The following is a 22,384-nucleotide window of genomic DNA, read 5'->3' on the forward strand; positions in this document are numbered from 1 at the left end:
CTTCCCCTGCAACAACAACGCACTCCGGGCACCCCCATCCACCCAGCCCAGTGGCTCCTCCCCTTTGTCACAAGCCTGATTCAAAACAAAAGTCACAAAGGGGCTTTGTTCTCAGGCTCTCTAGGAGCCTGACTCATCTCAGTGGGTTTGGGAAAAGCTGCTGTAGGGACCAGGGGAAGGAGGCCCATGGTTGGGCCTCTAGATTCCCCCCAAGCCACGCAGCCTCTGCAGGCCGTGGGTGACAGGCGCCATCTCACTACAGAAAGCCATTCATGTAAAGTTCAGCATCACACTACTCAAAACTGCTTGCTGTTTCTGGACATACACTGAAGAAGAAGCTGCTAAGAGTCTTCAATGGAAAGTGACCAGGGATGAGAACAGGGGGACTCTAACCACACGTGTAGGATTATTCCAAACAAGAATAAAAGGGAGACCTAAAGCCAAGATGGCATGTCGGCACTTTTTCCCTCTGAAAGATGGGTAAAACTGATGTTTCTTATATACTGTACTTTTAGAGATTTGAACTTCCTTTTTGTTAAAGAAAAACTAACATGAAAAGATATGGAGCAATCTAACAAAAAAAAAAGGGGTAGAAGCCGGGCGCAGTGGCTCAAGCCTGTAATCCCTAATCCTAGCATTTTGGGAGGCCAAGGTGGGTGGATCACTTGAGGTCAGGAGTTCGAGACCAGCCTGGCCAACATGGCAAAACCCCCTCTCTACTAATAATCCAAAAATTAGCCGGGTATGGTGGTACACACCTGTAATCCCAGCTACTCGGGAGGCTGCAGCACAAGAATTGCTTGAACCTGGGAGGTTAAGGTTGCAGTGAGCCAAGATTGCACCACTGCACTCCAGCCTGGTGAAACTGTGTCTCAAAAAAAAAAGTCTTCCCTGAAGGGAGCCATTTTTCTGGCTAAAAAGCTTTTGTTTTTGTTTGTTTGTTTTGCAAATTACTAGAGGCAGGGACCAAAATCACCTTAGTTATATAGTTAAGCTTCATAGAGTGCCAACCAGGAGCCAGGCACTGTGCAAAGTACTTTATATACATTAACCATTAACTCATTTAATTTTCTTTCTTTCTTTTTAACTCATTTAATTTTTGTTGCACGATAGGTAGTTTTTTGTTTTTTTTTTTTTGACAAGTTATCGCTGTTGTCCAGGCTAGAATGCAGTGGCACGATCATAGCTCACTGCAGCCTTGAACTCCCAGGCTCAAGTGATCCTCCTGCCTCAACCTCCTGAGTAGCTGGGACTACAGTCACATGCCAGCATGCGTGGCTAATTTTTTAATATTTTTTTTTAGAGACGGGGTCTCACTTTGTTGCCCAGGCTGACTATATGTACTTTCATTATTTCTACTTTGCTTGGGGCACAGAGAGGTTAAGTAACTTGCCCAAGGTCACACAGCTGGTAAGGGGCACAGTCAGCATTGGGACCCAGGCAAGGAATCTGTGTTCTTTTTTTTTTTTGAGACAGAGTCTCGCTCTGTCGCCCAGGCTGGAGTGCAGTGGCACAATCTCGGCTCACTGCAACCTCTGCCTGCCAGATTCCAGCAATTCTCCTGCCTCAGCCTCATGAGTAAAGTAGCTGGGACCACAAGCACGCACCACCATGCCCAGCTAATTTTTGTGTTTTTAGTAGAGACGGGGTTTCACCATGTTGGCCAAGCTGGCCTCGAACTCCTGACCTCAAGTGATCCACCCACCTTGGCCTCCCAAAGTGCTGGGATTACAGGCATGAGCCACTGTGCCCAGCCGGCATTCGATTCTGATAGGAGCTCAAACCCTACTGAGAATTGTGGATGCGAAGGATCTAGGTTGCGCCCTCCTTATGAGAATCTAATGCTTGATGATCTAAGGTGGAACAGTTTCATCCTGAAACCGCCCCCCAACCCCCCAACCTTGATCCATGGAAAGATTGTCCGTGGTGCCAAAAAGTTTGGGGACAGCTGCTTTAGCCTACTCACATTGGATTTTTTATTACTTGCAACTTACTTCAAGAAGCCCAACTAACACCCTACCCAGACCTGGGCCAGAGACAAAGGCAAGCCAGGCTCACCCACCTTGCTTAGGACCTCTCCTAAGACAAGAGGTCCCCTTAGGAATCAAAGCTGAAATGGCTGGATGCCAGCCTTTTCTTGCATAGACCCTGCATGTGACGCCAGGCTGGCCTTGCCCCCAAAGCCAACTCGGGGCCTTCCAGCAAGAAGCAAAAGGTCGTTTTAAATAGGCCTTGGCCCTAATGAGATCTGAGGGCCCGAAGCCCCTAACAGAGGAAAGAACACTTTTCTTTCTTGCTCTGTTGAAAGTGAATATTTCACGTGCCTTGTTAATGCTTTCCAAGATGTGATCCGAGGTGCTACATCTCTCAGTGTATTTTAATTTTTCATTACATACCTTATGCCTTGTTGATACTTATTAATAAGCAGCAGGTGGGTGAAGTTGTATCTATCTGAGGTCTCACTCAGTGGAAGGATATAGGGTGTGGAGGTTTCTGGGGCTTGGCAAAGCCACAGGCCAGCCTGGAGAATGCCCTTCCCACTGCATGAGCATGTCAAGGATGGACTCTCAAAGGAAGAGAGCCCAAAAGCCTAAAATGCAAGAAAAACTGGGCCGACCATAGCTCCTGGGCACCGGCTATTCTGTGAGACCCAAGGGCTCAAGGATAAGGCCTCTGCCTCATGGGGCCTGGTTCCTAAAATACAAACTGGCTGAGGTGAGCACCAAAGATGCCAACAGCTGCTCCTCCTGTGGCAAGGGAGCATGCCAGATTGTCCCTAGCCAGCAAAGCAAGGGTTTCTAGAACAAAGGCCATCTAGCCAGGACTCCAACTTAGCCTTTCTGTGGGAGCTTTGCCCGGTCTCATTTTTTTTTTTGTCAGGGTCTCTGTCTCAGGCTGGGGTACAGTGATGTGAATACGGCTCACTGCAGCCTTGACCTCCCTAGCTCAAGTCACCCTCTCACCTCAGCCTCCCAAGTAGCAGGGACTACAGGCACACGCCACCATGCCTGGCTTATTTTTATATATTTTTTTGTAGAGACAGGGTCTCCCTATGTTGCTCAGGCTGGTCTCAAAATTCCTGAGCTCAAGTAATCCTCCTGCTTCAGCCTCCCAAAGAGCTGGGATACAGTTGTGAGCCACTGCACCCAGCTTCATGTGAATTTTGGTGGACACACATTTGGGACGATTCAAAAGAAGGCTATTTTTAAAAAGGTCTGACAACACCCAAGGTTGCTGAAGAGGTGGAGAGATGGGGCTTCGATGAGTTTATCAAGGGGAAGGACAGTCCACTGGTCGACCTTTCTGGGGTGCCATCTGGCCATATGTACAGTAATTCCTCACTTGACGCCATCAAAAGATTCTTGAAAACTGTGACTTTAAGTGAAGGAATGTACAAGAGATCCTCAAATAGTGTCATTGTTTTGCTACTGAAATTGATGAGAAAAAAAACTGGTTTTATTATACATCATTTCACTTAAAGTCACAGTTTACAAGAACCGGCTAATAATGTCAAGTGAGGACTTTACTGTATCAAGATTTGAAGTGCAGACTCTTTAACCCATATCTAGAAAATTGTTTTGCAAGGAGTGAATTGATCAAAAGCCTGAAGATGAATGCATAAGAATGTTCATTGCAGCACTGTCTATCATCGAGAGCCAGAAGCAGGCAGAATATTCACCAGCTGAAGATTAAAAAAAGGAGACCGTAGCTCTGCAGTTACTGATCTGCAGTTACCTCCGTAACATTGATTTAAAGCAAGCACGCTGAAGAACGTCACTTAGACCAGTGGTTTCAACCTGGTTACATCTGAGAATCACTTGGAGAGCTTAAAAAATACCTAATCCCAAACTCAGACTTAATCACAGTTGAGCAAGCGCTGTTTTTGTTTTTTGTTGTTTTTTTTGAGACGGAGTCTCGCTCTGTCACCCAGGCTGGAGTGCAGTGGCGTGATCTCAGTTCACTGCAACGTCTGCTTCCCGGGTTCAAGCAATTCTGCCTCAGCCTCCCGAGTAGCTGGGATTACAGGCATGCGCCACCATGCCTAGCTAATTTTTTTTAGTAGAGATGGGGTTTCACCATATTGGCCAGGCTGATCTCGAACTCCTGACCTTGCGATCTGCCTGCCTCGGCCTCCCAAAGTGCTGGGACTGTGCCCGGCCAAGCAATGGTAATTTTTTAAAGCAGCCCAAGTGATTGTAATGTGTAGCCTGGTTAAGAAGCACTTTGCCCCATTGTGTGTGAGTGTGGAAGCAAACCATTGCCCCTGGGCAAAGGGATTTTAAGCAATTTTTGCTTATTATTGTTTTATTTTATTTTTCATTTGAGATAAGGACTCCCTTTGTCACCCAGGCTGGGGTGCAGTGACGCGATCTCAGCTCACTGTAACCTCCGCCTCCCCGGTTCAAGCGATTCTCCCACCTCAGCCTCCCGAGCGAGTACCTGGGACTACAGGCATGCACCACCATGCCCAGCTATTTATTATTATTTTATTATTTTTTGTATTTTTAGTAGAGACAGGGGTGTCGCCACATTGCCCAGGGTGGTCTCCAACTTTTGAGCTCAAGCAATCTGCCCGCCTCGGCCTCCCAAAGTGCTGGGATAACAGGCGTGAGCCACCGCACCTGGCTATTATTTTTACTTGTTGAACCTACATGATTCCGCTGATTCTATATGATTATTGTTGCTTATTTACTACCAAGAAGGAGTAATAAAGGTATTTTTGTTTTGGAAAAGAAACAGGGGAATAGAAAGACAACTTCCTTGGCTTTGGAATGTGTCACTGGGAAACAGATGTGAAACAGATAAGGTATGCCGCACCTCCAGACTCTCCATCACCCCCGCGCCAGCCCCAGCTCTGCTGACACCAGCCTGGGTCCCACAGCCTTTGCATCTCTGGATCTTATCTGGCTATAAAGTCTTGGCTGCATTTTTACAAGAAAGGATGTAAGTAATGGAATTCAGGAAACCAACTTTTTCCCTTCCTGCTCTGCCGTGTATTTATAGCCTACGCTTGAACAAGTTGCCTGACATCCCCGGGCTCAGTTTTCCGCTCTGTAAAATGGGTCTGATAGTCGTCATCTTTCCAAATCCACAGAGTTGTCCTGACACCTCAGTGAGATGAGGGGCGCTTAAGTGCTTTATGGAGAGGAGGGTAATTCCATGGCACAGGGGTCAGGCATGTGGGCTCTGGAGCTATCCTGCCTGGGTTCAAACTCTTGGCTCTGTCTGGATGTAAACTCTTCCTCTGCCTGGGTTCAAATTCCGGCTCTGCCTCTTGGGCAAACTGATTAGCCTCTCTGTGCCTCAGTTTCCTATCTGCAAATCAGAACTCATGGAGTTATTGTAGAGATTAAAAGAGATCAGCCACTAAAATGCTCAGAATGATACTGGGCCCCCAGGAAGTCCCCGGCAGAGGTTAGTTATCTTACACTGTAAAGGCCATAATACTTGGGTAGCTCTGGCATCGTGGTTTTACTTCAAGAAATGGAAACATCATGTTCAACAACACACTGGTTCTTCACCTTTTGGGGGTCATGGGTGGCTTTGAGAATCTGACAAAGCCATAGAACAATTCCCTAGAAAAACATGTTAAAACCTCATCTCCAGTGTGATGATATTAGATGGTAGAGCCTTTGGGAGGTGATAAGGCCATCAGGGTGGAGCCTTCATGCGTGAGATTCGTGTCCTTATAAAAGAGGCTCCATGGCCGGGCGCGGAGGCTCACGCCTGTAATCCCAGCACTTTGGGAGGCTGAAGCAGGCAGATCACGAGGTCAGGAGTTTGAGACCAGCCTGGCCAACATAGTGAAACCCCGTCTCTACTGAAAATACAAAAATTAGCCGGTTGTGGTGGCTCGCACATCTCAAGTGTCCATCTCAAGTAGTCCCAGCTACTCGGGAGGCTGAGGCAGGAGAATCGCTTGAACCCGGGAGGTGGAGGTTGCAGTGAGCTGAGACCACACCATTGCACTCCAGCCCAGGTGACAGAGTGAGACTCCATCTAGAAAAACAAAACAAAACAAAAAAAGGGGCTGGATGCTGTGGCTCATGCCTGTAATCCCAACACTTTGGGAGGCCGAGGCGGGTGGATCACCTGAGGTCAGGAGTTTGAGACCAGCCTGACCAATATGGAGAAACCCCGTCTCTATTAAAAATACAAAATTAGCTGGGCGTGGTGGCACGTGCCTATAATCCCAGCTACTCGGGAGGCTGAAGCAGGAGAATTGCTTGAACCTAGAGGCGGAGGTTGTGGTGAGCTGAGATCGTGCCATTGCACTCCAGCCTGGGCAACAAGAGTGAAACTCCATCTCAAGAAAACAAAAGAAAGAAAAAAGAAAACATGAATGTATAAAATTTTGTATCCGTTTCAGGAGTTCTTGCTATTTTTGAGTTCCAGGGGCAGTTTGGGCCAGCAGAGAGATGGCCCAACCAGGACCCCAGGAACTGACCAGCTCCCAATCTCTGCTCACCACATTCCCTGAAGGGCCTGTCCTCTGGGTTCCCAGTGCTGATCTCTGTCCTGATCCCTATCTTCTGGCATCCCAGGGAGCCAGCCTCCAAGCTGGGCTGACTCTGCCATCCCTGCCAAATCTCAACAAACACGGGCTTGCTAACCTGGAACTTCCTGGTAAGAAGAGAGCAGCTGATAAAGGCCACACTCTAGCGGAGAGGCCACTGGCGTTCCCTCCTGGAGATCTGGCCAGGGGGAGGGGGCCCATCCAGGCAGGAAGGAGGGATGTGGATGGCCTTGGATAGGATGAGCAGCTGCTGAGCATGGCACATGCACCAGGCTCCTGGGTGAATGTCACTGAAGAGGGAATCATGACAATCTGAAGTCCTCGGACAAGTCGTTTAATTCTCAGAGCCTCCATTTATTCACCCATAAGATGGGGATAATAACAAGATCTACCTCATTAGGTGGTAGTGAGGACTAATGAGCTAATGCAGGTCAAATATTTACAATAGTGGCCGGGCGCAGTGGCTCATGTCTGTAATCCCAGCAATTTGGGAGGCCAAGGCGGGCGGATCACATGAGGTCAGCAGTTTGAGACCAGCCTGGGCAACATGGTGAAACCCCATCTCTACTAAAAATACAAAAATTAGCCAGGTGTGGTGGCATGCACCTGTAATCCCAGCTACTCGGGAGGCTGAGGCAGGAGAATCACTTGAACCTGGGAGGCGGAGGCTGCAGTGAGCTGAGATCGAGCCACTGCACTCCAGTCCAGCCTGGGTGACAGAGCGAGACTCTGCCTCAAAAAAAAAAAAAAAAGATTCACAATAGTGCCTGACACATAGTTAGTGCTCAACAAATGATGACAATACTAGTTATTATTATTATTAATGTTGTAGCCCCTGATGCATCTTCAAAGAACCGAGAAAGGGCAAGTTTATTTAATCTCAAGTGCTGGGACCCTGGCTGACTCCCTTCAAGTAATGATTCTATGAGATACTTCTCAAGTATCAATAGCAGGGGATTTGGGTTTCTGTGTCACATCCCCTAGGCAGGTCCTATTGGGTTCCTATGCCACATCCCCTAGGCAGGTCCTATTGGGTTCCTATGCCACATCCCCTAGATAGGACCTCACTTCTGAAGCCCCCTGCAGCAGTAGCAGATAGCCCTGGGTACCCAGATAACGTCCATCTCAAGCGCTCAGCAAATCTGTTTTTCTGCCTTGGAACTGATGATACTTATCCACCCCAGTCACCAGAATTATAGGGGATGTTAATAACACTGGGGGGCCCAGTGCTATGGCTCATGCCTGTAATCGCAGCACTTTGGGAAGCCGAGGTGGGGGGATCACTTGGGCTCAGGAATTTGAGACCATCCTAGGCAACAGAGTGAGACCCCGTGTCTATCAAAAATAAAAAATAAGTTAACTGGGTATGGTGGTGTGTGCCTGTGGTCCTAGCTGCTCGGGAGGCTGAGGTGGGAGGACTGCTTGAGCCCAGGAGGTCAAGGCTGCAGTGAACTGTGATTGTGCCACTGCACTCTAGCCTGGGCAACAGAGCGAGACTCAATCCATAAAAAACCAAAACCAAAAGCAAATAACACTGGGAGATGGGAGCTGGTGGACAGATGCCCCAGTCTCCTTTTCTTCCTGGACCAATTCTGAGGCTCATTCAGCATATGTCCTCAGAGGATTCCCAGCACAAATGAGCCCCTGTTTCCCGTGGTAGTAACCAGCTCATTAATGTGCTTGTTTTATCTTCTCTGCCTTCTCAGTCTCACTCTCCCTGCCCTCTCCCTTGCAGGGACCACCTCCCCACTAAACCACCTGCACTGGAGCCCTCGTCTCAGATTCCGCTTTCAGTGGAAGCCAAGTCAGATGCACAGAGAACACACCAGGTACCAAGAGGGCTTTGTACTCACCGTGTTCCTTCTCCTAACAGCTCTATGAGGTACAGTCTCTTACTATTTCTAGTTCACAGATGAGAAAAACTGAGGATCATGAAAGTAATATAATTTGCTCAAAGCCACACATCTAAGAAGTGGCAGAGGCAGAATTTGAACCCAGACATCTGCTTCCAGGGCCCAAATTAGTACATTCCTGGTAACTGAGGTAGGAGAGGGGATGGGAGCAATCCCCGTTGTGGCCCCCTACATCCATCCAGCACACGGGTTGCAGACTCAAATGCTTTGGGGGAGCCAGGAAATTAATATTACTATCCTATATAGCAGCTGGGTCAGGAGCAATAGAGAGCGGTAGAGAGTGCGGTGAACAGAAAAGTGGATTCCCATCTAAAGGGCAGCCACAACTCCGGGAGGGGCCAGAGGCAGGGCCTTCCAGTGCCCATGGGCTCAAGTCAGTTTCAGACCATTGCAGCCCAGTAGAAATGTTGGTCCAGTGTTGCCAGATTTGACTTTGCAAAAGAAGCCAGAAACCTGTATTTTTAAAATAAATTGCCTGGCAATTGGTAGGGGAAAAAAAAAAAAAAGCTTAATAAAAATCCATATCTGAGGCTGAGCATAGTGGCTCATGCCAGAGCTTTGGGAGGTTGAGGCGGGAGGATCATTTCAGCCCAGGAGTTTGAGACCCACCTGGGCCACATAATGAGACCCTGTCTCTACAAAGAATAAAAAAAGTAGCTGGACATGGTGGCGTATGCATGCAGTCCCAGCTACTCAGGAGGCTGAGTTGGGAGGATTGCTTTAGCCAGGAGTTCGAGGCTGCAGTGAGCTATGATCACACTGTTGCACTCAGCCTGGGCAACAGAACAAGCCCTGTCTCAAAAAAAAAAAAAAAAAAGAAAAGAAAGAAAGAAAGAAAAAAAACCCAAAAAACAAAAAACCCAAACCCTGCTGGGCGTGGTGGCTCACTCCTGTAATCCCAGCACTTTGGGAGGCTGAGGTGGGCATATCACCTGAGGTCAGGAGTTCAAGACCAAGCTGGCCAATATGGTGAAACCCCATCTCTACTAAAAATACAAAAATTAGCTGGGAGTGGTGGCACGCACCTGTAGTCCCAGCTACTCGGGAGGCTGAGGCAGCAGAATCACTTAAACCCAGGAGGCGGAGGTTGCAGTGAGCTGAGATTGCACCATTGCGCTCCAGCCTGGGTGACAACAGCGAAAATCTGTCTCAAACAAACAGACAAACAAACAACCCACCCAAACCCATATCTGGGCCAGTTTCAGCCCAGGAGCCAACGTTTGTGGGTTCTGATCTGCTAGGACTGCCCCAGGTACTGGGACCGCCCATCCCCACTAGAGAGGAAGAAGAGCATGAATGGTCCCCGGGGCCTGACCCAGCCGGGTGGTGCCCACTTTACCTGCATTGTGTTCATCCATGGAGAAGGCCTTGTTCTCCATATAGGCCCGCGGCAGCTGCACGTCCTCCTCAAAGGCCGTCTCCCGCATCCTGGGCTGCGACGTGTCGAAGTAGTTGGGCGTGTTCTCCTGCAGGGCCGGCAGAAGGGTGCAGTGGATCTCAGGGATGGCGTGGAAGATGACGAAGACCCAGCCGCTGGCCGTCAGCGTGATGGCCAAGGTGGGATCGTTCCAGGCATCCCCCTGCTGCAGCTTGACATTGCCGAAGAGGTACATGGTCATCCAGGCCACCCAGATGAGCACAGAGAGGAAGGCTGTGATGAGAAGGAAGGCCCCGTTCAGCTTCCACCTCTTGAACTTGCCGCACAGAGTGAAGAGGGCCAGCCCCAGGGTGACCACGAGCAGTACCATGTCGTAGATGAGGGCCATCACAAAGTCCATAGGCTCGTAGGCGCAGGCTGGCCTCGTGTCGCGCAGCACGGTGAGCACCAGCCACTCCACAGCGATGATGACTTGCACCAGCATCAGGCACAGCGCCAGGCCCACCAGCTGCCAGCCCGCGGGGCCCGTGCCATGCCGCACCAGCCTCCGCACACGCCATGCCTGGCTCAGCAGGCAGGAGAAGCAGAGAGCAAAGAGGACGCCCCAGAGGAAGCGGCGGACGGAGCAGATGGTCTCGTCCTCCTGGATGATGAAGGCGAACGTCAGCCCGAAGAGGCCCAGGGTCCCCAGGAGGAATAGAAAGTGGAGGCCCACGGGGCTCTTCTTCTCCTTCTCCTTGATGAAGGGCAGCCGCACCAGGAGGATGAGCATCAGGAGCAGTGTGATCAGGGCGCCCGCCCCGGCCACCGCCTCCACCACAATGCCCCAGATGGCGTCCAGGTCGCACAGGGACACGTACTGAGGGAGGAGGTCCAGCCCGCAGCCTCGGGACGTGCTGGCGTTTTCAGAGGCCACCGAGGTGATCACGAAGAGCAGGAGGAAGGTTAGCACCTGGTGAGCTCTCATCTTTCTTTCTGATGCCACGAACATTCTAGAAAAGCCAAGGGGGGAATGGTTGGGGGGAAGGAAAGATCAATTCATTGGAAGACTCCCCCTCTCCTGACTTCTTGAAGAAGACCCGCCTCATTTCAAACCTGCAAGTGCACATGGCACCTTTGCACACATAGGAAAACGTGCCCCTTTCTCCAGGCAGGGAGGTTTTGGGTCCCATCTGTACCCTTAGCTGGGTGCAGTGAAGAACCGTGAATCATCATCGCTGGTAGCTGAAGGACAGGGTAGGAGGGAGGCCAACTTCTGTGGATACCCTTTGGTATTCTTTGAATTGGATACTCTGTGCCACATCTGACCTCTTGAAAAATAAGGGGAAGGCTGAGCGCAGTGGCTCATGCTTGTAATCCCAGCAGTTTGGGAGGCAGAGGCAGGCGGATCACGAGGTCACGAGTTCAAGACCAGCCTGGCCAACACAGTAAAACACCATCTCTACTAAAAAATACAAAAATTAGCTGGGCGTGGTGGTGGGCGCCTGTAATCCCAGCTACTTGGGAGGCTGAGGCAGGAGAATTGCTTGAACCTGGGAGGCGAAGGTTGCAGTGAGCTGAGATTGTGCCACTAAACTCCAGCCTGGGTGACAGAGCTAGACTCCGTCTCCAAAAAAAAAAAAAAAGAAAGAAAGAAAAATAAGGGGAAAAAAATGAAACTTTAAAGAGACAGCCACAGGCCAAGTGCTGCACTGGGAGAATGAGTGGCACGCATTACCTGGTCTCAGCCTCTCGAGGCTAGCATCTAACAGCCAGGAATTGGACACATCCAGTCCTCACAATGCCCTGTGAGACAGCTCCTATTAGGACCTCCATCTTACGGGTGACAATACAGAGTCTCCAGGAGGTGACAACCTTTGCACAAGGTCACACAACTCAAGTACTGGGTGCGACCTCACTCCGAGGGCTCCCAGCATTTCTTTCCTTTTTTTTTTTATTTGAGACGGAGTCTGTCTGTCGCCCAGGCAGGAGTGAAGTGGCGCAATCTTGGCTCACTACAGCCTCCACCTCCCAGGTTCAAACGATTCTCCTGCCTCAGCCTCCTGAGTAGCTGGGATTACAGGTGTGTGCCACCACACCTGGCTAATTTTTTTTTTGTATTTCTAGTAGAGACAAGGTTTCACCATGTTGGCCAGGCTGGTCTTGAACTCCTGACCTCAAGTGATCCACCCGCCTCGGCCTCCCAAATTGCTGGAATCCCAGCATTTCAAATGTAGTAAACACAAAAGCAGCTGTCTTCCTTGGTTCCAGGCTGCGTCTCTCCCTCACCTCCCACGCTCGCTCTCTAGAACATCTCTGGAGGATTCCCCGGAGTGCGTATCTCCCTGGGAAACCTGTAGAATTCTCCCTGCTGCCCTGTTTCTTGCCCATATACGAGCTGGAGTCCACACAGCAGCCTCAGTGATGGGCCTAACCCAAGTCTCCTCTTGCCCCTCCGCTCCCTCTGCCTGGCCACTCCTCCTCCCTGTGCTGAGCTCAGCTCTGATGCCATCAACTCAGACTTGGCCAAGGTCACACCCCAGTCCTCTCCACCACAGCCTCTGGTCTAATCGCGTCTGTCATTTTTTGGCTGTTTACACTTTGTTTCTGCCTTCCCTTCCTCCTGTCCTCCCATCCTCACTTCCTCCATTGCAAGACGTGGCAGGGCAGGGACATGGTCTCTCTTGTTCACCGGCAGACAAGGCTCCTTCAGTCTTGGCACGACTGACATTTGGGCTGGGTCGTTCTCTGTCATGGGGGACTGTGCGTTGTAGGATGCTTAGCAGCATCCCTGGGTTCTACCCACTGGATACCGGTAGCACATCCCTTCCTCCAACTGTGACAACCCAAATTGTCTCTAGACAGTGCTAGATGTCCCCTGGGGGAGCAACATCATCTGGATGAGAAGCATGGCTGTAGACTCAAGCTCGACACACAGCACCTGGCACGAAGTAGATGTTTAGTAAATACTGAATGAATGAGAAACATAGTGAAGACCGTCCTCTACCTCATGGCTACCAGCTCCTTGCCTTTTTTTTTTTTTAATCTCTAACAGCCCCTTGCTTTTGAAGGGAGCCTGGTCTTTAGGAAAGCCACAGCCCGCACAGCTGGTTGGATGCTCGTTTCCCGGCCTCTCAAGCCAGACTTACTGCCCCAGCTCAACCCACATGTGGGGTTGTGACTAGCTACTCTCCCCAGGCTCCAGTATGTCCCTGGGGCTTCGCTAAGTAAATGCGGTATCGACCACCTCACTGTTATGGAGATCCTGTGAGTGTCTCAGATCCTGCCCTGGCCATGAGGCTTTCCAGTGGCATAATTATTGATGTTACTGAAGGAAAAGGTGCCCGGGGCTGTCGGGCTCATGTCCTTTGCCTACTGATGAGAGGAGCCAGGCTCGGAATAGAAGGCATCTGGCCAGCATTCCGCCCCAGCATCCTGCTCAGGCACATTCCGGGGTGAGGATGCACCCCAGGCATCGGTCGGCCTGCAATCCAGCACTTATTCGTGGTCCTGCCACGTCGGTCGCTGACGTGCCACTGCAGCTACTTATGCTTTGTCCACACACCACCTGGGTGGTTATTTACTTAACTTTTGAATCAACCCACTTAAAAGAAAACCAAACACATTCAAGTATTTATCTCCAGACATTTTAAAATTGCTCATTGAGACTGGGCGCAGTGGCTCACACCTGTAATCCCAGCACTTTGGGAGGCTGAGGCAAGAGGATCACTTGAGGACAGGAGTTTGAGACCAGCCTGGCCAGTATGGTGAAACCCCGTCTCTAGTAAAAAAAAAAAATTAGCTGGGCATGGTGCCACATGCTTGTAGTCCCAGCTACTTGGGAGGCTGAGGCAGAAGAATCGCTTGAACCTGGGAGGTGGAGGTTTCAGTGTGCCGAGATCTTGCCACTACACTCCAGCCTGGGCAACTGAGTGAGACTCTGTCTCAATAAATAAATAAATAAAAATAAAATAAAATTGCTCGTTGATGTAACCCATGTTGCACACCCATTGGGCACATTTCAACCTACCACCCTTTAGAGGAACATCATCCTAGCACAATTGCTTGTCACAAGGTACTAAAGCACATGAGGGATCAAAATTTAAGAACTGGAGGTGTCAGAACAAAATGCCAACAGTCCCTGCCTGACCCAGTGGAGGGGCCCTGGAATGGATTCCCCTGAGACATCTCATCAATGGCCAGCTCAGTTAAGAGACTTCTCAGCAAGTTTCAGCAAGCAATGCTCCAAGCAGCCTCTCTAATCCCATCCAGCCCCAGGGTGGCTGGGAGGATGACAGGCAGGAATGTGCTTTGCAGTCCTCACTACCACCGATTCCCCAACCCGTCCTCACCCTGTAGGCCAGTGGTTGCGAACCAGTTGCAATTTTGACCCCAAGAGGACATTTGGCAATGTCTAGAGACATTTTCGGTTGTCACAACTAGGGAGGGAGACGCAACTGGTATCAGGGGGATAGAGACCAGCAATGCTGCCAAACATCCTACAGTAGGACAGCTCCCAAGAGAAAGGATTATCCAGCCCTACAGGTCAACTGTGCCAAAGTGGAGCAAGCCTGGTTTAGAAACGTAAAGAGAGAATTGATGGGGAAGATGCCACAAAACCAGCCAGGCCCCTCAGCAGCAGGCCTGCACCCTGGGTCTCTTTGCAAGAACTTGGCCTTCTCAAGCTGTTTCCATTCACTCTCAGAGGGGGTTCTCTCTTTTCCAGACCTGGCTGCAAATTGGGACTTCTGTTTCTCCAGCTCCTCCCTCTTCCTGCTCAGCCATGCAACCGCAACAGAAAACCTATGTGGAGGATGCCAACACCAAGATGGCGACCAAGCTTCTGAAATGGTGCAGAGTTCTATGGCCCTGGTCCAGGTTTCCAGCTCCTGACTCCTCTCTGACATGGGAAATAGATACACTCTTGCTTTCTGTTTTCATCCCTGAGGGTGGAACTCTCTGCTCTTCCGGGACAGCTGTTGTTTTCGCTGCTCAGCATCCGCTTCTCCCATTTCTGGAAAGAGCATCTGATTTTCCCTTGGAGAGCTACCTTGCGTCTGAGCTCCCAGCATGGGCATCTGCCCTAGGCCTGGCCAATCAGAGCATTTATGCTACCCTTAGCCACAGTGAGTGGTTCATGGAAGGGCACGTGGCCTGAGCCAGGCCCAAGAGAATCCGCTCTAGGATTGTTCTAGCACTCACTGGAAAGAGGTCTTCTCTTTCTGCTGGGATTGAAAAACTACAAGGATGGAGGCCTGAAGCTGGAGAACACACAGGGCGAGAGCTTGTCTGAGAGTAAAGCTGTCCCAGAGGAAACAGCTATGGGATGAACCACAGTCCTAATACACTGAATGGCTGGATTCATCCATGCCTGAAGCCAGCCTGGTCTTTGCAGTTCCAGCAGCCAGTTAACTCCCCCAGCCCCTGCTTTTTTTGGATTAAGCCAGTTTGAGCTGGGTTTCTGTCACTTACCAACAAAGAAGTTCTAACATTCCTCCCACATCTTATGGCCCCCTTCTTCCAGGAAGTCCTCCCTACCCAATATCTAAGCACACAGATGCAACTGATGGCACCACTTGTCTCAATGGGTCATTATCATTGCCAAGGCTGCCCATGAGGTGACAGCCACCCACTCCATAGGATAATGTCCAGGATGTTTGGGGGAGGGGTGTAGCACACTGCCTCACAGACTGACGCTGAGGCAGCTCATCTAGGATTTCTGGGCAATTCAGAAATGCCCCCCAGTTTCCTATTGCAGCCAAAGTGACAACAATAACTGGTTAACCCTTACAGTGCTATGTTCTAGGCACTCTGTGTACTTTGCGTATATTAATACCTAATGATCCGCATTATAATTCTATAAGGTAAGTACTATTACGCTCTCCATTTTACAGGAGACAAAACCTGGTCAGGGAGGACAGCAGGCTTGTCCAAGGTCACGCAGCTACAAAGGGGAGAGGCCGGATGCAAACAATTGTCCTATTGCTTTTTACTACACACTAGCTTTTACTACACACTAGAGTCCCAGAAGTGCCACTTGCTGAGCCTTTGACTGGCAAGTCAATCAAAGTAGATTCTCCCTGGCCTGGCACAGTGGCTAACGCCTGTAATCCCAGCACTCTGGGAGGCCGAGACAGGCAGATCATTTAAGGACAGAAGTTTGAGACCAGTCTAGCCAACGTGGTGAAACCCCGTTTCTACTAAAAATACAAAAATGAGCCGGGCATGGTGGCACGTGCCTGTGATCCCAGCTACTTGGGAGGCTGAGGCAGGAGAATGACGTGAACTCAGGAGGCAGAGGTTGCAGTGAGCCAAGGTCACGCCACTGCACTCTAGCCTGGGCAACGGAGTGAGACTCCATCTTAAAAACAAACAAACAAACAAACAAACAAACAAACCCAAAGTAGATTCTCCCTGTCCTTGTCAATCTTTTGAGTGTTGTCTTTGTAGTATGTACCTCAATTTTCAATTATTTGATTTTATTTTTTTGAGACAGAGTCTTGCTCTGTTGCCCAGGTTGGAGTGCAGTGGCATGATCTCGGCTCACTGCAACCTCTGCCTCCTGGGCTCAAGCCATTATCCTGCCTCAGCCTCTCAGGTAGCTGGGATCACAGGCACCTGGCTAATTTTTGTATTTTAGTAGAGATGGGGGTTTTGCCATGTTGGCCATGCTGGTCTCGAACTCCTGACCTCAAGTGATCTGCCCGCCTCACCCTCCCAAAGTGCTGGGATTACAGGTGTGAGCCCCCACACTGGGCCAGATTATTTTATTTGTATTACTCTTTTGGTCTGTTCCTCACCATTCCCATCTTCCCCCAACCCCTACCTCATGCCCAGGACCTTGTCGTCTGCACCATTTCCCCAGTGCCTGGCACTTGGGCAGTGCTCACAATCCAGTTGCCGAATGAATGGATAAATGTGGTCTCCAAACCTCACACCACCCCGAAAGGCCGTGTGTTCTCATTCCCATTTACAGAGGAGGAAACTGAGGGTCTGAGAGGTTTACATCGAAGTTTGGTTCTCCAGCTGGCAAAAGCAGCAACATCGCCCTGGAGCTCTTTAGCAACGTAGATTCTCAGGGAGTGGGTCCAGCCACCAGTGCTTCCGCCAGTGCTGCAGGCGATGTGGGGGTGTACTGAGGCTGGATACACAAGGACACGTACAGCAGCGAGAGCTCCTTCACCTCCCCACCCCAGCCCAAGACAAGGCAGGCAATGCCCACAATCCACTGTGCCCCCTGGCAGGTAAGCCCCCATCCTGCTAAATTAGCCACCTGGTGCCTCCCACCGCCGAGAGCTGGGCAGCTCTCCAGGAGCCCCAAAAGGAACAATACCAGATTAGAGGTTTCGAGTCAGCCTCGAGGCAGGACTGATTGGGACGGGATGAATATATGGCAACAAACCCGTGGGATGCAGGCGTGCGCTTCTCAAAAGGAGTAATGAATAAATGTGAACGAATGCACAAGACTCAGCTCACATACTAATTACCTTTGCTGCCAGCCAGGCTCCTAGAAATGTGACTCACTCAGATGCTCTTAAATATACTGCATCTCTCTCTCTCTCTCTCTCTCTCTCACACACACACAGACACACACACACACACACGCGTGCGCGCGCTCATGCACGCACTCTGCAGGGGGGCCGGAAGCAGCTAGCAGGTGGAGGAACAGCACACTCTATCTCTCCACGTGCTGGGGCCTGCAGAGGTCAGAACACAGGCAGGCAGGATTCCTTGCGTGAGAAGGAAAACAAGGCCTGCCTGGAGGCTACACCAAGGCCATACCTTGGTGTGAACTTAGGAATCAGATCTCCCAGTTTCCGATAATGTCCCCACACCACTGCTAGCACCTTGTGACTCTGGGCAGCTGCCATAAGGTGCCTCATCTGCAAAACAAAGGTGCTAACGGTTACAATAATTAGGGTTTAGGACGGTAGTTAACGGGGTAAGCACTTTATATAAGGTGTCTATTAAATACATAAAAAAGGCCAAGGGCAGTAGCTCACACCTGTAATCCCAGCACTTTGGGAGGTCCAAGGCAGGCAATTCGCTTGAGCCCAGGAGTTGGAGACCAGCCTGGGCAACATAGTGAAACCCTGTCTCTATAAAAATACAAAAATTAGCCAGGTGTGGTGGTGTGTGCCTGTAATCCTAGCTACTCAGGAGGCTAAGGTGGGAGGATCGCTTGAGCCCAAGAGTTTGAGCTGCAGTGAGCTGTGATCGAGCCACTTGACTCCAGCCTAGGTGACAGCATAAAGACCCTGCTCAAAATATAATAATAATCAAATAAAATAAATACATAGATAAAAAAGATTGGCAAACGCTCCCTTGTCTGAGGTGGTGAGCTCTTCTGAAACTGATTTTTCTAGAAGGGTCGGTTGCCATGGAGATAGTGTTGTAACGAGGTGGCTCGCCTAGGTATTTGTCCACCGCTGGTTTCCAAGCTCATGCCTGTAATCCCAGCACTCTGGAAGGCTGAGGTGGGAGACTGCTTGAGGCCAGGAGTTCAAGACCAGCCTGGGCAACATAGCAAGACTCTGTCTCTGTTATAAATAAAATAAAATAAAATAAAATAAAATAAAATAAGAAAAGAATGTGTCGTAATGAGATTACTGGTTTAGGTTTTTGTCCACTGCTGGCTTCTAGCCTCCCCCATCAAACACCAACCAAAGAGGTCCCTGAGGTGGTGTGAAGGGGAGACACTCTTGGGGTGGTTGGCCCTGGGGACTCCCACGCTCTTCTGCAACCTGCAGCAGGTGCTCTAAGTGACAGCCTCATTGTGGAGGTAGACCCCAGGCCAGAGGACCTTTGGGGTGCCCTGAAACTCTCTTGCAGAGTCAGAGCCAGGACACCCGGAGAGCAGACACCAGCCATTCTCTTGGGAGCCAGCATCCTCATCTTCCCTTTTACTCACAGGAAAGGAGACATGAAATGTACAAAACCGTTCTAGAACATTCTTACTGGCCTTGCCCCAGCTGCTACCAGCACGGCTCCACCCTGTGTCCCCTCGACCCCAGCCATGTCCCCTCCCAGTGTCTAGCAGGTCAGTGGCATCTTAACCTACCTTCTCTAAAGATGGCGGTAGGCACTGGAACACAGAAGGGAAAGACAAAATGAGCAGGTGGGGTGGGAGTGGATTTCTGAGCCCTGCACATATTTAATAGTTCAGTGCCCAGTACCCACATGAATACGGGTACACAGTTCACACTCCCATCAGGCTGAAAGGCCTCAGTGGGAGGGAGGCCAGAAGAGGGGAGTCAGACAGAACTATATGACACTGGGCATTACTTAACCTCTCTGAACCTCAGTCTCTTCATCTGTAAAATGGGGATAATGATAGCACTGCCTTACAAGGCTGGTTTGAGAAGTACGTGAAAAATACTCAGTCTGGGCCAGGCGTGATGGCTCATGCCTACAATCCCAGCACTATGGGAGGCAGGAGATTGCTTGAGGAAGGGAGTTCAAGACCAGCCTGGGCAACATAGCAAGACTGTCTCTATTAAAAATAAAGAAAACAAGAAAAGAAAAGTCAGGTTTGGTGCCTGACACAGAGGAAGCAACAGCTTTTTAGTGAATTGCTTGTTAAAAAGTCAATCATGGCCGGGCGCGGTGGCTTATGCCTTTAATCCCAGCACTTTAGGAGGCTGAGGTGGGCGGATCACTTGAGGATAGGAGTTTGAAACCAGCCTGGCCAACATGGTGAAACCCTGTCTCTATTACAAATATAAAAATTAGCCGGGCATGGTGGTGCACACCTGTAATCCCAGATACTCGAGAGGCTGAGGCAGGAGAATCTCTTGAAACCGGGAGGCGGAGTTAGCAGTGAGCCGAGATTGCGCCACTGCACTCTAGCCTGGGCGACAGAGTTAAACTGTCTCAAAAAAGAAAGACAATCATGATTCCCATTTTCCTGTTGGGAAAATGAAGGCAGAGACATCAGGAAAATTGGCCAGGGGCTCACTGGAATTTACAGGCTGGCCTGGGACTAGCACCCATTTCTCTCAGCTCCTGATCTCAAGGCCTTTCTGCTGCATCCCTGTTCTGAACCCCTCACGTGTGGCAGAGGCCCAGGATGGGGCTGCAGAGCCAGTATCCCCATGCACCCCAGCATCACAGTCTGTCCCAGCTCACTCCTGCTGGAGCCTCTGGTCCATTTCCTGCTCTGCAGGATTAAACTGTTACAAGGTTTCCTGACTTTAAGCTCTTTCCCAGACCCGCTCTTTCCCAGACCCCCAATTCTCACCCTCTGATATCTTTTCCAAGTTACAGGATCTCATAATCTTCATTTCCCAATGCTGACTAGACCACTGGCCCATTTGAGGGCTCTCAAATTAAAAAATCCTCATAGGTTAGTAAACAGGGTTGCAAGAACACAAGCTCTGTGATCCATGAATATGCAAAGCAGCTCCAGTCCTGTAAATAAAAGCAATCATTGAAATGCAAATTGCATCCTTGGCTGCCCAATCCACAGTGGTTGGTTCCTCTCAGGCTGTAATTCCGAGAAGAAAATGTGACTAAGCGGAACCCCCAGGAAGCTCTGCGAGAAAGTGCTTATGGGGCCCTGGGCTCCGGGTGGCTCCGTTAGGGTGGATAAAAACTGTTTGAAAGTAGGGAGTGGATTTTAAAACCTGAGCTGCTCCTCCAGTTGGCTTGCAGTGGCTGGCTAGGATCAAAGCGGTCCCCCAAGGCTGGACAGAGCCCCTTGGAGGCTCCCAGCGTCTCTCTATCCCCATGGGCAGAATGGAAAGGGGGGCTATTTTCCATCTCCTTGTCAACGTTAGGGGAGCTTCTACAAATCAGATCCCGTGGCCTCCCACTCAAAACCCTCCAAGGGTTCACTGGTCCAAACAGAATAAACCCTAAACTCCTTTCCACGGCCCAAAAGATCGTGATCTGGCTGGTCTCTACCATTCCCCTATCCCCACCCCCAAATCTGCCTACAGCTCCAGCCACAATGGCCTTTGTTCAGTTCCTCTAAGCTCATTCCCACCTCCAAGCTTTTGCAGGCACAGTGCCTTCCTCTTGGTTCAGTCTTCCTCCAAGACCTCCCAGCGGCGGGCCCCTCTTCTAGCTGGGCTCCACTCAAATGTCACTCCCGGAACAGTCTTCTCAGGTACATACACCCCTGTCACCTTCTTTTACATCACCCCATCTTATTTTCCTGGCCGTCCTCATCCCAATCGGATTTCATAGCCATTTGCTATGGGTTTGTTTAATGTTTGTTCACTCACCTCCCCAGACCCGGGAGAGCAGGGGTTTTGTCCGTTTTATACAAGGCACCCAGTTCTGTCCCTGGCACGTTTCTTGAAATAACTTATTAATCCAATAAAGATTCTGAGTTTATCTTTCTGACAAAACTGCCTGTCTTGCTGCCTGTGCCCCAAATGGCGGCTCCTTCCTCCTGGAATCTCCTTCCCTTCCCAACTCAGCTGACCCCTTTCCAGGCTTAGAGCAGGGAGCAGATAGGAAACTGTTCACTCCACAGTCTTAGATACTAAACTGGCCGGGAGGGCTTCCAAACGACAGATGCCAATTTGCATTCTATTTACATGCCATTTGCATGCAGTTTAACTCAAAGCCTGGATCCTCCGCAAGCCCGAGTCCCCACCGAAGAAACTTCTGAATTAAGAAGGTTCCTTGGCCGAAGTGCAGGGGTTTTTGTGCCAGATCCCTCCCCCACTTCTCTTGTCTTTGCGGGGTCCCCCAGGGCTTTCTGGGCTCTGTTCAGGTGCCCCCCCGGCCTGGTGCAGTTGGGCGGCCAATGTGGCGCGTGGGCTGGGGCCCCAGGCGGGGACGCCGCTGCCCGCCACACTCCAGGGGCCTTTGTCCGCGCTCCAAGGAGCCGCCCCCTTAGCGAACGGGGGACGGAAAGGGAGGACTGGCTAGGCCTGGGTGTGACAGAGCAAGGACGGAGAAGTGAACCCGCTGCACGGGGGAGATTTCTGGGGCAAGGTCCTTGGCCCCTTCCCAGGCTGTTCAACCGGCTGCCCGGGGCCAAGGCGGGTGCGGGCTCCTCCTGCGCGCTCCCTTTTCGGCCCAAGCGCTAGGGACCCCGGGATGTGTGGGGTCCTCGTGGGGCTGGAAGCCTGTGTCCCCCAAGGAGAGGGGATCGAGCACAGGTCTAGTTATTTATCCCCAGCCCAGCCGCCTCTCCCAGAGGTCCAAGTGCCCCCTGTCTGGGAGGGAAACGCCACTCCCCCCCCGCCATTGTATGCAGCCGCCCCCTCCTCCCCACCCCTCCCCGTCATTCGTCCCCAGCCCAGGTCTCAGCTCTGCCGTCTCCCACCGCCCTGTCCCCCCCTCCCCTTGCTGAGTAATGCGCACTCAAGCCGGCTGCGGGCTTGACCCCCAGCCCCCGCGACAGGTGCGGCTGTTCACCCCCAAAGTCCAGCCCTTGTGCCCCCGGCTGCGTCTGCCGTGTCCACAGTCAGCCCCCCACGCGGCCCCAGGACCAGCCCGCAGCTCCTCACACACGACGAGTCACTAGGAGACGGCTGGCCTCCTTTACTAGGACCACAGCTGCCCTTCACCTGTGGTCGCCCCCAGACCCTCCCGGGAGACTTGGATCTCTACCTGGTCCGGGCACAGTCTCCTCCCCCG

At 50.9% G+C, this 22,384-nt stretch overlaps 2 protein-coding genes across 16 annotated transcripts in view; one reads left to right on the plus strand and one right to left on the minus strand.

The window, feature by feature from the left end:
- Positions 1 to 22,384, minus strand: part of GPRC5B (G protein-coupled receptor class C group 5 member B) — a 28,826-nt gene that overhangs the window by 4,745 nt on the left and 1,697 nt on the right. For 5 of the 8 annotated variants that reach the window (XR_010137698.1, XM_063717107.1, XM_063717108.1 and 2 more), the window contains 1 exon segment: positions 9,770 to 10,800. Coding sequence is in view for 6 of the 8 variants with exons in the window: in XM_063717107.1 (XP_063573177.1) it covers positions 9,770 to 10,799 (1,030 nt within the window). In the remaining 2 variants the exon portion in view is untranslated. 8 annotated transcript variants of the gene reach the window in all.
- On the plus strand, positions 108 to 18,334 carry LOC129050933 (uncharacterized). 8 transcript variants are annotated; one of them, XM_054534835.2, is made up of 4 exons: positions 108 to 480; positions 4,741 to 4,944; positions 8,224 to 8,346; positions 14,514 to 15,289. In XM_054534835.2, the coding sequence occupies exons 1-4, from the start codon at positions 446 to 448 to the stop codon at positions 14,632 to 14,634; spliced, it is 483 nt and encodes a 160-aa protein (XP_054390810.1). In that variant the 5' UTR covers positions 108 to 445; the 3' UTR covers positions 14,635 to 15,289. The 8 variants fall into 8 exon arrangements, 7 of the variants coding, with proteins under 7 accessions (XP_054390810.1, XP_054390808.1, XP_054390805.1 ...); XM_054534833.2 differs by having other exon boundaries at positions 109 to 480; positions 8,253 to 8,399; XM_054534828.1 differs by having other exon boundaries at positions 113 to 480; positions 8,253 to 8,346.

This window comes from Pongo abelii, chromosome 18 (assembly GCF_028885655.2).
Source record: "Pongo abelii isolate AG06213 chromosome 18, NHGRI_mPonAbe1-v2.0_pri, whole genome shotgun sequence".
Lineage (NCBI taxonomy): Eukaryota > Metazoa > Chordata > Mammalia > Primates > Hominidae > Pongo > Pongo abelii.